The 15,655-nt window shown below is 40.3% G+C and overlaps 1 protein-coding gene across 2 annotated transcripts; it reads left to right on the plus strand.

Annotated features, from left to right (window-relative positions):
* The first annotated feature begins 5,277 nt into the window (after positions 1-5,277).
* Positions 5,278-14,353, plus strand: tfap4 (transcription factor AP-4 (activating enhancer binding protein 4)). 2 transcript variants are annotated; one of them, XM_061712003.1, is made up of 7 exons: positions 5,278-5,641; positions 8,817-8,982; positions 9,106-9,204; positions 9,304-9,474; positions 9,563-9,712; positions 10,898-11,065; positions 11,189-14,353. In XM_061712003.1, the coding sequence occupies exons 1-7, from the start codon at positions 5,553-5,555 to the stop codon at positions 11,339-11,341; spliced, it is 996 nt and encodes a 331-aa protein (XP_061567987.1). In that variant the 5' UTR covers positions 5,278-5,552; the 3' UTR covers positions 11,342-14,353. The 2 variants fall into 2 exon arrangements, with proteins under 2 accessions (XP_061567987.1, XP_061567988.1); XM_061712004.1 differs by having other exon boundaries at positions 5,278-5,582.
* The last annotated feature ends 1,302 nt before the right edge of the window (positions 14,354-15,655 follow it).

A 15,655-nucleotide genomic window follows, 5' to 3' on the forward strand; every position in this document is an offset into this window, starting at 1 on the left:
TTTAACTGCTACTATGTCATTCCTGCAGTATTTCCGCCGCGTACCCTACGGCGTAGGCTCTGCGTTGGTGTAACGCGGAACCATAAATCAGCCTTCAGGTTCATCTCTGCGCGTCTGATCCCTGCTGACAGCAGGCTTTCATGAGGAGCAACACTCGTCTCTCACTCTTCTTGGTTAATCTCTGTAGGCCACTCATCTCTGCTCACTTTGGCCTCCATCTCCCCCTCAGCAGGCTTCTCACAACAACTTATGCATGCTACAAAAACACAAGCCGGTGTTCTGGCAATTTCTGCTGCTTTGCCAAAAATTGCTACCTAATGGTTTTCCACCTTTGCAGAGTTTCAATTTTACTGTGTTTTACTCCCTAGCCCACTTCCTTTTCCCCCAAGCAGTCCTTGTCGCTTGCCAGGCCGTCATTGTAAATAAAAATGTGTTCTTAATAACCTGCCTGGTTAAATAAAGGCGAATGACTGAATTAATATCAAATAAAGCGATAGAATTGCTTTTTTTCTCTTTATCGTATAATGTTCACAAAGTGTTATGCAATTCATGTCATGGCCAATGTATTTTGAAGGATCAAATACTCAACATCCCATATTATCAATTTTACATCATGCAAGAATTTGGCGTGGCAATCAAACTTTGAAAATCGACTGTACGCGTGCGCAGAACCTCAAAGTAGCATTTTTCGGCAGGTAGCAAGGATTGGCAGAACACCTGGATGACTTCATGATTAACACGTGACATTAGAAACAAACTGAAGCTACATATCTTCACCGTATTTACTGAATTTCATATTGAGCTTTTTCTTACCCACACAAGTCCAGACAAGATCAAATAGAGGTCACTTTAATGACAGCAATCTATCACTTTTGTATTATACTTATATTGCACAGTATTTTACAAACATAATATATATTTTTTGTGTGAAATAACAATATGTTAGGAGTACAATTTTCCTAAAGGTATGACTTGTTTTGTAGCAGCTGTGTTATTAATAATTACATATTTGAAGATCTTTTCTCCCTCAAAGAAAGAAAAATGCTGTGCCAAAAGCTTCAGTCTCCTATGAAATGTTGATGCTTTTCTATTTTTCATAGGACAACTGATCATCTCTAGGTTTAGGAATAATAATAATAATAATAATAATAATGACTATTTTCTTTCTTTTCTTTTCCTACTAAAATCCAGTGCCTTCATTGATAATGCTGTGACAACGTAACAAAAACACTAAAAAATATCTTTCAGTAACTTAGTAACCATTTATCAGCTATTGTCTGTCTATTAAATCATTAAACGATTGAATGCATTTTTTTCCATTTTAATCATGTTAATAAAATAACAGCATCATTAGGTTACAGTTACAAGACTGTATTTTGATAATTGTGGAATTCAGGGAGGAAAAAATAACCTGTAGAGTTTTTTTGCAGATTTTTATTATCATGGCTGATTTATTGGTTTATAGGGCTGTTATTCATTTCTATATTAGCAACCCACTCAAAAAAAAGCCAAACTGGGTGAAATACATCTGTAAGTAACAGGCACCTGCTCAAACAGGAGCTGACAGTCCCTATGACAGTTACAACCTTTTTTCAGATAATGAGAGAACTGCTGAAAAGTTTCAATGATCAGTTCGTCTACACATGGTAATAATAATAATCAGTCCCAGAGTTGTTTTTTCTTGTTTTGATGTGTTTTGTTGAATCCATCTTGTACCATCAATTAGGTGTGTAAATTGGGAATGGAAACAACACTTCTTATGAGCTTATGACGCGCCTCCCCTTTTCACCAGCCACCACTAGAGGGCGCAAAGCAACTTCAGAAAATCTACCTCACAAAGGCCTCAGTGAATTTAGGAAATAGACTAACTAAAAAAACTATTTATATATATATATATATATATATATATATATATATATATATATATATATATATATATATATATATATATATATATATATATATATATATATATATATATATATAGCTTCAGCTTCATTCATCATCATATGAATATGTATATATATATATATATATATATATATATATATATATATATATATATATATATATATATATATATATATATATATATATATATATATATATATATAAAATCAATAAATGGAGCATTGGTTAAACATTAATGCCCCCATATGAGGCAGTATGCACTATACGAGAACAGTGTAGTAAAATGTAGGCTGTTTAATTGATTGCATTAAAGCATAAATATCCCACCTGATCCTGGATGCAAGTTTAATTTCCAGTTATAAAGGATTTTAGAATTTCATACCTTTACAGATCTTAAATTTCTTATTTAGCACATTTTATTTGCAGTTCAACAACATAACATGTAATTTTCTGTCAGTAAATAAACTATCTTTCAGTAAGTAAATCTTATACAAACCTTATATACATGTTTAAAAAAAACAAACAAACATAACAAAAACAATAGTTCAACATAAATCCGTGATAATGTGGGGTCTACATATCTAAGCATAACATGCAAATCCATGCTGAGCTCCTGAATAGACTTTATCTCTCTTAAACTAGAAACTCCTGCACCATCGTCTAATGATCTGTGTTCAGACAGTTAGCATTACAACTTGTAACAAGTATTGCGAAAGCAGTGAAGTACATGTTCATGTTCATAGAGGTTGTTTTTTTTTTTTGTTTTTTTTTTGTTTTTTGGGGGGCGGGGTAGATTGGTATTAATTGGTATAATAATTAAATGTGACCCTTCCTCCCGACAAGTGTCAGGGGAAAAGAAGCATCACCCTATTCCCCCAATCGCCCTTTTGATTGGGTTTGCTTAATTCCAGGATAACTTTAGGTCCATAATTATTATTCTGCACCAATACACGGGTTTAGATTAGGGAAAAAACTGTGCATTTTTAAAAATCTTTTTAGGTAAAACATATGCATTGGGAGCTGAAATGGTCTCCAGTAGACCCCTGATGGATGGATGGATGGATGGCTGGATGGGTGGGTGGGTGGATGGATGGATTGTGGCTAGTTCTATGCTGTAAGGAACATAATATTTCTTGACTGAGTAAATAGTTTGCAGCTCCTCCTGAAGGCTGATTTCCCACTTTGAAAATTGTTAATGTTCATGATAGATAAATATGTTTAAAAATGTTTAAAAACCAGCTTTCATTGCAATATTTTTGGAAATTGTAGCCTGCTGATTTAGTCTACTATATCTTTAAATCCCCCCTCCTTTTTTTATCACTTGCTTTTCACTGACGATCATGCACAGCTGTGTTCTGACGCAAACGCCTGATTTCCTGCAGCAGCGGCACCAGTCTGGCCCAAGATCACCTAAACCTGCTGCTGTTCACGTTTGCAGAGACTCTCCGCTGCTCCCATTTTGTGGTTTTGCTGCAAGGGCGACGTTGCTTATGAAAAAAACTGTTTAAAAAAAAAACAAAAAAAAAAACAGATCCCTTTTATTTCCTCCCAGCCAACACGATCAACAACATCTCCGCGCAGCGCCGTCCTGAAATCCCTCCCCGGTGGAGCCTGGATTATGGTTCTGCGTTAAATCGACGCAGAACCTACGCCGTAGGCCAAGTAGCCTACGGCGTAGGGTCTGCGTTGGTGTAACGCGGGACCATAAATCAGCCTTAAGCTGTTGCCGCGCAGCGCTGCCAAGTCGTCAGCTGATCTCTGTTGCTCTCTTATCGCAGCTGTTTGAGCGTCCGCCCCGTAGTAGTCCCGCTTTTTTGAAAAAAAGATTAAGTTATCTCTAGAGCATAATTTAAAATAATAGTTTCAAAGAGAAGTCTTTGTATGATTTTATATTTTACGCTTTAAATGTTTTTTTTTTTTTTTTTTTTTGCGTGTGTGTTAATTACCTACCCCTTCAGGGTAACTATTTTTCTTAATGTAACCAGATCTTGTGGTAATAATCATCCAAAATCGTAGAAACTGGCGATTATAAATTAGCTGTCAATATTCACCTCGAATTATATACATTTTTTCCCCCTCCACGTATGTTTTCTTGTGGATGTATTTCCGCGCTAAATAGTCCTTTGTTTACACGCAGATGCCGCGTTCCATTTGTCCTCGGAAGTGGGGATTTCCCAGTTCCCAGTCGGAATTTTCAACTGGAACGCCCCTCAAAGTGGGATTTCCCACTGGGAAAGTGGGAGAGTCTTCACCACCCCCGAGTTCACATTCCAAGATGGCTGCCCCAGTTGTAAACAGTAGAAGAGAGCTTCGTAGCACTTCATTCTAGTTTTGGTCACACTAAATCAGTTGTATACAAGTATTGTTCGGCATATATATGCTGCTATAGTGTAATTTACATTTTTCATGGTGTATATGCGCAGTACTCGAGTTGTAAAAAAAAATCAGGGGGGATGGTGGATTTTATCATATGGGGACAGATAATTTGTGCTGATTACAAATAATATAATATATTACAAATAATAGCAGTGACCAAAACAGCTGCAGAAATACTGCAGGAATGACATAGCAGCAGTTAAATGCAGCCTTCTGTAAGCTTTAAATATCCACTGGGCTTACATCAAATACATCAAAACACAACAATAAAAAACAGTTTTCTGAACTTATCAATATGCCTCTGTCCTTCACAGGATAAGTAAAATGGATCACTGCAAAAACTCAAAATCTTAACAAGAATATTTGTCTTATTTCTAGTTAAAATGTCTCATTTTAGTAAAAAAATCTCATTACACTTAAAACAAGACTCATCACTGGAAAAAACAACAATTTTCACCTGTTTCAAGTAGATTTTCACTTAAAATAAGTAGAAAAATCTGCCAGTGGAACAAGATTTTTTTGTAATGAGAAGATAAATCTTCTTCCACTGGCAGATTTTCCTACTTATTTCAAGTGAAAATTTACCTGAAACAGGTGAAAATTGTCAAATTTTTCTGGTGTTATTTTTCTGGTGATGACTCTAAATGTTGAAATAGCAGTAAAACCACATTCATTGATGAAATGACATAAGGGATGGAAAGTTTTACAGGGGGGATGATTTTGACCGTTTTTATTTCAGGGGGGATGCCACCCCCCCTCATCCCCCCTCAACAAACTTGTTTACCTACTTTGTAACTGGAACGCTGATAACTCGGCTGTGACGTCATTCCCAGTTCCGAGTTACGACTTCCGAGGTAAATGGAACGCAGCAAGACTCCCCGTCTCTGCGGAAGGAGGTCTTTGGTAGTGCGGTGTGTGACTCCTACCAGCTGTTTCCCGCCTTGAAAGCCATCCGATCAGCTGCACACACACACACACACACACACACACACACTCCCTGCAGAGGGAGAAGGGGAGGGAGACAGAGAGAGGCAGAGCGCCGCCACACACAACGAGGGAACCCCATCAGCTGGAAGTCGAGTAACATTACAACTCTCAGCAGCCCTGAAACAACTACATTAAACACACGAGGGATTCTTCTTTGAGGATTAAACCTGGATATTTCCCCCTTCTAACGTCATCAGTTTTTGTTTTATTCTGCGGAGACTGTTGGCTATTATTTTTCATTTTTTTTAAGAGGGGGACCAAACTGGCGAAAGGCGAGCATGGAGTATTTCATGGTGCCAGCTCAGAAGGTGCCCTCATTGCAACATTTCAGGAAAACGGAAAAAGAAGTGATTGGTGGTCTTTGTAGGTGTGTATGCCACATGTGTTTGAGCCAGCCGTGTGTGATTATCGCTGTAAAGACGTGTGTTGTTGGGAGTACACGCACTTATGTCGCCGAGGCAACATGCTTGATGTGATCTGTTATTGTGTACGCGACCCTCTCACTCGGAGCTGCGGGCATTAATTAACATCAAACACCGCGATTAAAATACCACTGACTTCAGCGGGGGTTCTGTTTTGCACATAAATTGCACGTAAATTGCACATTTACCTTTGAAAATAGTGTATTTTGTGGCTAACAAACACGAACCACGTGGTTCCGTGCGCACCACGCTGCTACTCCGCTCCAGAGAGCATCCCTGCTCTATTTATCTTTAAAATAATCCCCCACTGTCAATTATACCCGCAGCGGTTTGCACAATATGAGCAAATGTTAAAGTAGCAAATGCAGAATTGGGCTAAAAGTGTGCGTTTTTTTGCTGCAAAAGCCGTCGGGGTTGCGGATTTCACTCCAAAGCGAGGCGAAGTTATTGTGGGTAGTGCGGCCATGCTTGTGGCTTCAGCTAAAAGTGATGAGGGGGGCTGCTGTTTTGGATCGTTTTATAGCGTCATTTTTCTAGTTTGGTGTAAAGATGAACAGAGTCAGCCTTACTCGAAGCGTTTATAGTTAAATTGGTGTTTCTGTGCGTCACGCTGGCGCTATCGAGCCGCCTCCACTGCGTCTTTTCACGCCGTCGCTGCCATGCTGCCTGCCGCATTGTTGTAATGGCGGAGGACGAACGGTCTGCTCGGGGAGTGAGCAGGCGCTCGCAAGGCGCTGTGGCAACGGAGGAGCGCTCATTTGGGGCTTTGTAAACACATTTCCACCCGCGTGCCTCCGGTAAAGGGACATTTGGCGTTCGCGGGGAGGCAGGAAAATTAAAAGTGTTGTTATTAAAGCCTGAATTATGGTCCTGCGTTAAATCGACGCAGAACTTACGGCGTAGGGTACGCGGCTACACGCACCGTACGTTGCGTGTAGCCGCGTACCCTACGCCGTAGGGGCTGCGTTGGTGTAACGCGGAACCATAAATCAGCCTTAACAAGGGGGTGTGTATGTCGCGGAAGGCCCGTCGATACGTCCGCAGCCCTGATTACAGAGGGAGGCGGAGGAATCTGCAGCTGATGGCGCCGGGCACTCTGGGAAATGTAGTTTTGACTCTTTGTTTGTTTTACTTTTTGTTTCAGCGAATTTGCGGAGATTTTATACATACCAAGGAAAATCTTCGCGAATCTAAGTCAGACTAAAATTGAAATTAATTAAAAAGACATGGAAAGGACTTAAATTACAATTTTTGATGTTTACGGTAAAAAGAAAACAAACTAATAGTTGCAAGTTCACAACAATATTATTTGTTGCATCTAATTTTCCGACAATTTACACAACATATACAATATATATAACAATTAAAAAGGTGGTTTCCTGTTTTATTTCACTGGAATTTGTGAAAACATATTCAAATATTACACATATTGCTTTTCAAACAAAATCTTTAATTGTGACTTGATCATTTCTGTTCTTGAGGAACAATATTTTGATTGATCTTTTCATAAGTAAATCATTTCAGCTGTATTTAGAAAGGTTACCTGATGCTAAAGCTCTTCTTTTAAGCTTTAATCCAACTTCCCCTGTGTTGTGCATTATTGAAGTTACGGCTTATTTGATCAGGTTGGGAGTGAATGTGTGTATTGGATGTGCTGCTATAGTGTTGTTTTGAGTATTTGTATCATTACACAAACACAATTTTTCTCATCTGTGTATGCACAATTGTTCCCAGTGTTTGCACTGAGGCAGCTGAGTCAGTACAGATAAGAGCTTGGCAAGAGAGGGTCCCAGAGACACTGAGTTTGGTTGGAGGAAGCTCGCTTAGAATTCCCTTCAACTGAATCTAAGCATCTGGCATGTGGTGGTTCCTCTCCACAGTGTAACTGCGGATATTTTTTAATAAACTTTGTGCTGGCTTAATTGCGTATCTGGTAGCCGTAAGCTGCACACAGCTTCAATGGCAAGATATGTTTGTTCAATCCCTGAGTTACGCCATTGTTTATAAGCGTGTGATGCACAAGTAAAAGATACTATTTGGATGCAGGACTTCTTTTGTTTTTAATAATGCCCACCAAGCATTGCAGTACAGTTCACAATTATTTGTGCTTTCCAACTAGATTAAGGCTAAGTGTAGTAACTGGTATCGTCTCGACCCAACTGAGAAAAACAGGGTTTGGAAACAGAGTTTATGAGTTTCATAAATCTGTCCTCGGAGTTAGTTTAATGCTCATCGTAATTTAACCTGCAGCATAAAACAGAACGTAAAAGGGTTGACCATTTATGTAATGTTGTCATTCTTTTTTCGAGTCATTGAAAATAATTTCTGGTTTTGCAATGGCATCATCCACAAGATGTTTTACGGTTTGCAACAGGACGGGGTTGTCGTCACATTTTTCTGTTTAAAATGCTTCACACATTCTGTTCTGATCCGGACTGTATACAGGCTAGACTCGCACGCGTAACCTCCTCTACCGTACCCATGCCATTGACATGTGGTTTTGAATTGTCTTTTTGAAAAAATGAATGGACGTCCTTGGAAACGGTGTCGTCTTGAATGCAGCACATGTTGCTTTAAAAGCTCAGTGCACTTTTCTGCATTAATGGAGCGATTTATGAATCAATTAATTTTCTTTGCCAAATGTACAGATAAACCCCCAAAGCAGACCCTGCTTTTTGGTTTTGTTCCTTAACAGTCCAGATGGTCCTTGTTGTCTTTGCACTTTTGCACATTGCATTTCTGACAAAATCCTTGTTGTATGACATTGGCCCCTCTTAGAGGAAGAAATAAGCACATTACTTCCAATATATCATTACGGAATATTGTTTTTAATGATTTTAAAAATGTTCCTAACACACATGTTGATAAACTGAAGCTGCTTCACTCGTCTTTACTCGTTGAAGGCTCATTTTGTTCAGTATTTCAAACACCTGTTCAAATCTTCAGCGCAGTGCGTTCAAAGGTTTTCCTTCATTGGTCCAGTGGTGATGGAAGCTGTCCCACCGCCAAAAGGTTTTCTCTGCTCACAAGCCTTGCAGTGTAACATCTGTTATTGCCCGTTTTCTTCATCCGTTTCTGATCAGCTAACAGCTTTGCTCCCCTTCCCCCTGCTTCTCTTAGCCTGGCCAACATTCCTCTGACCCCAGAAACAGCCCGGGACCAAGAGAGGCGGATTCGCAGGGAGATTGCCAACAGCAATGAGCGTCGGCGTATGCAGAGCATCAATGCTGGATTCCAGTCACTTAAAACACTCATCCCACACAGCGATGGAGAAAAGCTCAGCAAGGTGGGTCACAAGCAGATATTTGAATTGGATGATGCATTTGATGTTACTGGTGGGGTTTTGAACTCGACTTTCATAACCAAACTCTTAAACACCGTTTCTTTTTCTTGCCTTTTTTTATGTCAGGCTGCCATCCTGCAACAGACAGCAGAATACATTTTTACTTTGGAGCAGGAAAAGACACGGCTATTGCAGCAGAACAGTCAGCTCAAACGAATCATACAGGTACGGCACGACCCCTCCGAACTGGGTGTGAACTGGGTGCAAAGGCATTTCTGTTCTGGACTCTAAACCAGGTGTCCCATTTTTGGTTTACCCTCCCAGGAGTTAAGTGGTTCCTCCCCCAAAAGGAGGCGTGCCGAGGAGAAGGACGAAGGAATCGGCTCACCGGATATCCTGGAGGAGGAGAAGACCGAGGACTTGAGGAGGGAGATGATCGAGCTGAGGCAGCAGCTGGAGAAGGAGCGTTCAATCAGGATGATGCTGGAAGATCAGGTAACAAAGAAACAAAAACAACAGGGGGCACAGTTTTGAGAAGTCTGAAATGTGTTTCCACTTACATACTCCATGTTCTGCGTGCCAGATGCGTTCTATTGATGCTCAGTTGTACCCGGAGAAACTGAAGGCCATGGCCCAGCAGTTGCAGGAGCAGCAGGCCCAGACACAGGGCCCTGTCCATCTGCAGCAGCAGAAACAGCTGGAGAGGGACCTCACTCCAGCCCACAGCCCTCAGGTTGGAACTAGTAGTGGATATAACATTCTTGCTCGCGTTTGCAGAGTGTACTTTCAGTGAACTATCCTTTTGCTATCAGAAAAGTTCAATATACAGCAGTTTGTTTTCTCTTAGTCTTTGTAGTAAAAAGTAAATAAAGAATTTTTAAGCTGGCATCTTAGAAGAAATTGTTAATTTGTGGTCGATTAACCTAAATTCATCAGCTGTTAGGCACCAAACTCCCCTTCTTCCTCCCTAATGTGTACTCATCTGGAGATTTCCCAAAGATACGGTTGCACACGACAGTCTCCTCCTCACCCAGAGTTAGAGCTGTCAGCAGCTATGACAGTTTTACAGTGTGCGAAATGAGCCGCTTGAACATCTTTCTGCTGTGCCTGTTTCCTGCCATGACAGCTGCAGTGTCCTGTTTCTGCAGGCTCACACCAAGTGTGATGCCAGCCAATCGTGCAATGTCTGTCCTTCCGCACCACATTAGCCAAATCACACTTGGAGCTGAGTACTTTTACCTCAAATCAATATCATTAATTTTACATATGTAACTAAATTAAAGCTCAGCATCATTGCTGCTCTCATCGCTCCCTAACAACTCCAGGGTTTTAACAACTGACGGGCCTGAATATCATATTTAAACAGTTTTTTATATATATATATATATATATATATATATATATATTTTTATCCCCGATTTCCCCCCCTTTGGTCAAAAGTGTTGACAACAATCCACTTACTGAAAGTTATGGATGGATGCTACGTAGTTGAGTCCAGCTGCCTTTTCCTTGGGGAGAGAGTGAGCTCTCTCCATCAATGCGAGGAGATGAGTAACATAATAGCTAATAACAGTTATAGAGCGAATACGACCTGACCATTTGATTTGGGTGACTAATGGCTAGTGGGTTTTTATTTTCTGAAGCCCATATTGATCTGCAGTTCCAGCTGAACCCAAAGCAAACCATATCTTCGTAAAGCTTCTTGTGTTGATAACGAAGAGAAAAAAAATAACAGCAAAACCGACTGATTATAAATCCTTTACATCGTTTTTTTTCCTACCATAAAACATTATGAGTTTGTTGTTATTTGTGGAGGTTTGTCATGTGGCATCAGTGCATTAGGGTCACTTGTGAGTAAAACAAAGTGTTGACATGAGAACAATGTACTGTATAATGACTGCATCTTTTTCTCCGTCAGGTGTTGGCCCCTGCGACTCCTCCTGTGCCTACACACCATGCCACAGTCATTGTCCCCGCACCTGTTCAAACTCCTCAACCCCATCACGTCACCGTGGTAACCATGGGCCCAACATCAGTTATCAATTCAGTGTCCACGTCTCGACAGAACCTGGACACCATTGTTCAAGTAAGACAGTTACCCGTCTCGTGTCGTGTGCAGTACATGTAAATCGAACGCGCTCCCAGATCTGAACACTAGAGGGAGCTATGGTTTCTGACAGATGTTTTTAATTCCCATTCAAACTTCCAGGCAATCCAGCACATTGAGGGCACCCAGGGAAAAGGCTGCGAGGAAGACAAGCGGAGGGCGGTGATCGTCACCTCAGGACGTGTCCTCTCCGACGCCGTAGGCTCAGACACGGCCTCAAACAGCGACGGGCCTGATGACTGTTCACTGCCTTGAGTACACCCCGGAAGTCTTGCATCCCACACACCTGCATACATGTGCACACTTACACACAAGAGGCCCGAGCAGACCAGGGCTGCAGGAGGCCACAAACTCACAGCACTCTCGTTCAGTGGACATTGACAGGGCTGGTAGTCAAATTGAAGCACTCAATTTTAGTTTTTCTGTTTGTCTTTCTTTTCAGTGCACACCAGGGTGTACTGTGATAGGCAGCCCGACTAGATTGACACTTATATGCTCAAACATGCAGGCTCTTCTGCATCTTTCTCTGCTTACTTCTAGCCCCTGCTCTCTCATTCATACTCACAAACGCATGTCTCTTCATTGATCCATAGAAAGATTTGTAGAGCGAATATGTTGCTGCCTGAATTATGAAAGCTCTCTGAAACTGGAGACTAGATATTTCAAATGTACGCTAAACATCTCCATTAGCTACCAGGACCGTTCTTCTTGTGCGCCCCTGCAGCCATGTGACTGATCAGTGAAACAGGACAAAAGGTTAATGAAGAGTCCCGGTGGTGTGGCGCCCCCACCGACCCAGCATCTAAGCATTTTCATTAAGATGGAGATTCTTTTCAAACGTCAATGCTCGACACCCGTCTGAACTGTTTGGAAAGACACTGTGAGCTAACAAGACTGTCCTGAAGTTACAACTTTTTAATGTCATGTTGAAATATGTTATTTTACTTAGACAAGTCTACCTTTTTAATGTTTTTTTTTTCCCTGAAAGGCTCAGCCAGAAAGTGAAGAGGAAAAAAAAAAAAAAGGCAATGAGAATTTCCAAGCCGTTTTCATCGGCTGATTGGTGCTCGGAGGAAATTATGAGATAGTGCACTTACTGGTTCACAACTCGTGTTTTTGTTGGTTTCTGTTTTTGCTGGGCTGGGTTCCCAGTTTTCACGCATATGTGTTTGGCCTGTTCTTTGTTTTATTTGTGGCCTGACACGCACACACACAAAAAAGAAAGAAAGAAAATGAAAAGATAATAGCTTTGGCATTTCTCTACATCCTCCCCCTCTTCGACTATTAAAGCACCTGGCTTGTAAAATAAGCTAAACTGTGGGCCCTATTGAGTAATATCTGCAAAGTGTGTGTTTTCATGTTTGGAAGCAGGAGGGCGTAGTGGTACCCTGGACTCTGGCAGTCTGCAGCAGCACCACTTATGCCTTGACATGAAACACTTAACCCCACGGTTGTGACTGACATACAATCATTTGTTTGCTCAATCTTAAGAGCTTGTGTTATTTACTGTCGGTGTAGTGTTTTTGTACAAATGTTGGGACATATATCAAAGCAGAGTATGCTGAAAAATAAGACCAGTTAAATTGTACGTGTGGCACGGAAGTGACAGAACGGACTACTACCCATGCTCTATGCATTTCCTTATGTAGATCATCTGTCTTTCCGTGCAGTTTCTGTCTATTGTACTATGCTAATCAAATCATTTTGCTCAAGTTATAATTTTAAATGTGCTTTTTAGCCTATAAGTCTCGGTTGACGGACTGATTAACTCGTAGCGAGAGAAAGGCAGCAGATTGCCGTACTAATAGCCTGTTAGCGCAGGGAGGCACTGCAAAGCCAGCCTTAACACAGCCCTAGGTTTGAGAGAAGTACCCCGACTGGTTGGAGGCAGCTGAAATCACTATACCATTACAAAATGAGGTTTTAAATACAACTGGAGCATGTTGGAATAAATGCTCCCAGTTATTTTATCAAATTCTTTTGCATTCGTTTTATGTTGTTTGCCTCAAAGGGAACAGGATATAGAATTATATTCAAATTATCCTGATAATTCTTTGTCAGAGGCATTCTGAATGTATCAGCATATTGATTTCTGCTCAGTTTTGCATGTGGATTTTTAAACCGTTAAGGCCCCTTAGTTTGATCTATTAAAGCCAGATATGTTGGGGGAGGACAAAAAAAGTCCACAGTGACACGTTGACATTCCATAAAATAGTTTTTTTCCAAGTTTTCTCGTGAGGTTTCTTTTATCTGGTAAAACCTGATATATTCAGTATCTCTTAGGGCTTTGACACAACAACATATTTGGTAGCAAAGTGGTTCCTTTTCTCAACACTTGGATGGAGCTTTGAACTGCTGGACAGATGACGAGTTCAACTAAACACTCCTCATCCCAGTTTATGTCATACAACTGCCCTTTAAAAATATTGATGTCAGCTGCACTGAAATTAGAGGAACTGAATCACGGGACACTTCTCCATACAGGAAGGGGATTCCTGGATGTGGAAAACATTTGCATGCTCTGCTTTCTTGCAGAGTGTCTGTTTGTTGCTTTCAGTAACTGCATTAGAGATTTTTTTTCTGCACAGTCCTAGAACTGGTTTGTTTCCATTTGCTTTTCTCTTTTTCATTTTTTTTTTCCCGGTTCTCTTTATTGTACGTTACAAAATATTACATGGACATATCAAATTGCCAGATACGCGGGGATCACTAAATGGGGTCAAGATTACAAAGCACTTACTGTACTATACAGGAGTTTGCCACCTCTTGTTTGTAAAGGGGCATCTCCTCAGCTGAAGCTCTTGTGGTTATGAGTAAAAATCGCACAGCTGTGTATTCCCCTTTTCCTTCTTGTCAAGTCCTCTAATTTGTCCTCTTTATCTTTCACTTTTTTTGGTCATATTTTATCCTGTCTTTGTTTATATATATTGTCAATATCTTTTTTTTTCACATTTTGCAGCTCATTTTGCTCTCCCTGCATTTGGTCATCATGAAGCTAAGAAGCTTTTTTTTTTTTTTTTTTTAAGAAATGTTTTGGGGATAAGAGGCTTGTGCCTTTGTAAAGACAGAATAATAAAGTTTGTACTTTGTTTTTTAAATCTTGGCCTTTTGTTTCTGTATTTTCTGTGTCGGTTTCAGTTTAAATATGAGCTGAACTGATGGGATTGCAGAATTTAGGGCATTAAAAATGACCTAACTGGTTGAATTTGTCTGATTTCCAGTTCTGGTTGACCGTCACTCCAAACAGTGTTGTGGATGCACAAGTGTCCATTCCTGATTGGTGGATGGGGGTGTTGAAGAGCTCCCCTCCCTCCCCCCCAACCCATCCCTGTCCTGCTCAGCAGCTCATTGCTAAATTAAGATCTGACCACCTTCTCTGTGACAGTTAAAATGTTCGCCGGGGATGGTGGGTGGCATCTTTCGCTTGAAATGCACACTTTCAATCAGAATCCTCATGTTTACGTGTCGAGATGCGGGAAGTAATTTCACACTGCATTAAAAACTGACATGATTTTGCAAAACTCCCTTTTGAAATCTGCATCTTCTCTGGAACATATCTCAAAACCATCACCAGTGATAACAGTGTGTCATCAAACACACAACTGCTTATTAAAAAATAGACGGATCAAGATTCAGAAACGGATTCCTTCACGGATTCAAATGCAGATAAAACTGAGGAAAGTGGAAAACCATCCTGTAGTGGCATTTTTCAAAAGCATGGATGCTGGAATCTCTTAGTTGAAGAGAGGACAGACTTCCCATCAGCCCCAAAGCTGTTTAACATGAACATCTTTGAATGCACCAGTATTGCTAAGCAGTGTATACAGAATTGATGACATCCTTTCAACAGAGGAGGATTCGTTTATTTCAGTGTCTTACTGTATTTGTAACACAATGACTTTGTAGTAACAACATCCTCGTACTTAACAGGGTTCTCTGCAGTTCAGGTTTGTATACTTCTGAAAAATGTCTGTGCTAAAAACAGCAAGGGAAGCCCAAAGCTGATGAGAAACTTTAATCCTGATTTAAGAAACAGATATAAAATATATAATTAAGTTCAACAAAAATGAATATTTTCCTATTTTGACATATTCCCGCATTTGATTATTAAGAGTTAAATGATGCACAAATCATTGCACTTTGCTTCCCCTTTTACAGTTTTCCTTTCACCAACTTTTTTTTGGGTTCCTAGAAACATTCTTGTTAATAGCAGACTGTGCACTCATCCATAAAATTAAAAGTAATTATTGCTGAGGAGGCATTGTGCCAAATGAGAGCGGCTCTGATTGGTGCATGCTGACAGTTAAAACCCTACTGTGTCACCGCGGTCTGTGTGTATTTTTATTTTTCTGGGGATAAAAAAATGTAAAAAAGCTCTGGTCCAAGAATACCAGCATCATTTTCACACAATATACTGTACATTCAGCTAAATCCGTGAGTTGCAGAGGTGTAAAATCGAAAGATTTGAATTTTCTCAGCACTGTAATCTCTAACCAATTTTTAAAAATTTTAACTCTGGCTTTAGAGTCTCATCAGGAAGTTCACATTTCATTAAAGTAATGGATCCTT

This window comes from Cololabis saira, chromosome 21 (assembly GCF_033807715.1).
Source record: "Cololabis saira isolate AMF1-May2022 chromosome 21, fColSai1.1, whole genome shotgun sequence".
Classification (NCBI taxonomy): domain Eukaryota; kingdom Metazoa; phylum Chordata; class Actinopteri; order Beloniformes; family Belonidae; genus Cololabis; species Cololabis saira.

Bases quoted from the DNA above. Each gene is read 5' to 3' on its own strand.
- tfap4 (XM_061712003.1), top strand. From the start codon at position 5,553: ATGGAGTATTTCATGGTGCCAGCTCAGAAGGTGCCCTCATTGCAACAT. The intron at 9,205-9,303 runs GTACGGCACGAC...TTACCCTCCCAG, and splicing joins AGCTCAAACGAATCATACAG to GAGTTAAGTGGTTCCTCCCC. The intron at 9,713-10,897 runs GTTGGAACTAGT...TTTCTCCGTCAG, and splicing joins CTCCAGCCCACAGCCCTCAG to GTGTTGGCCCCTGCGACTCC.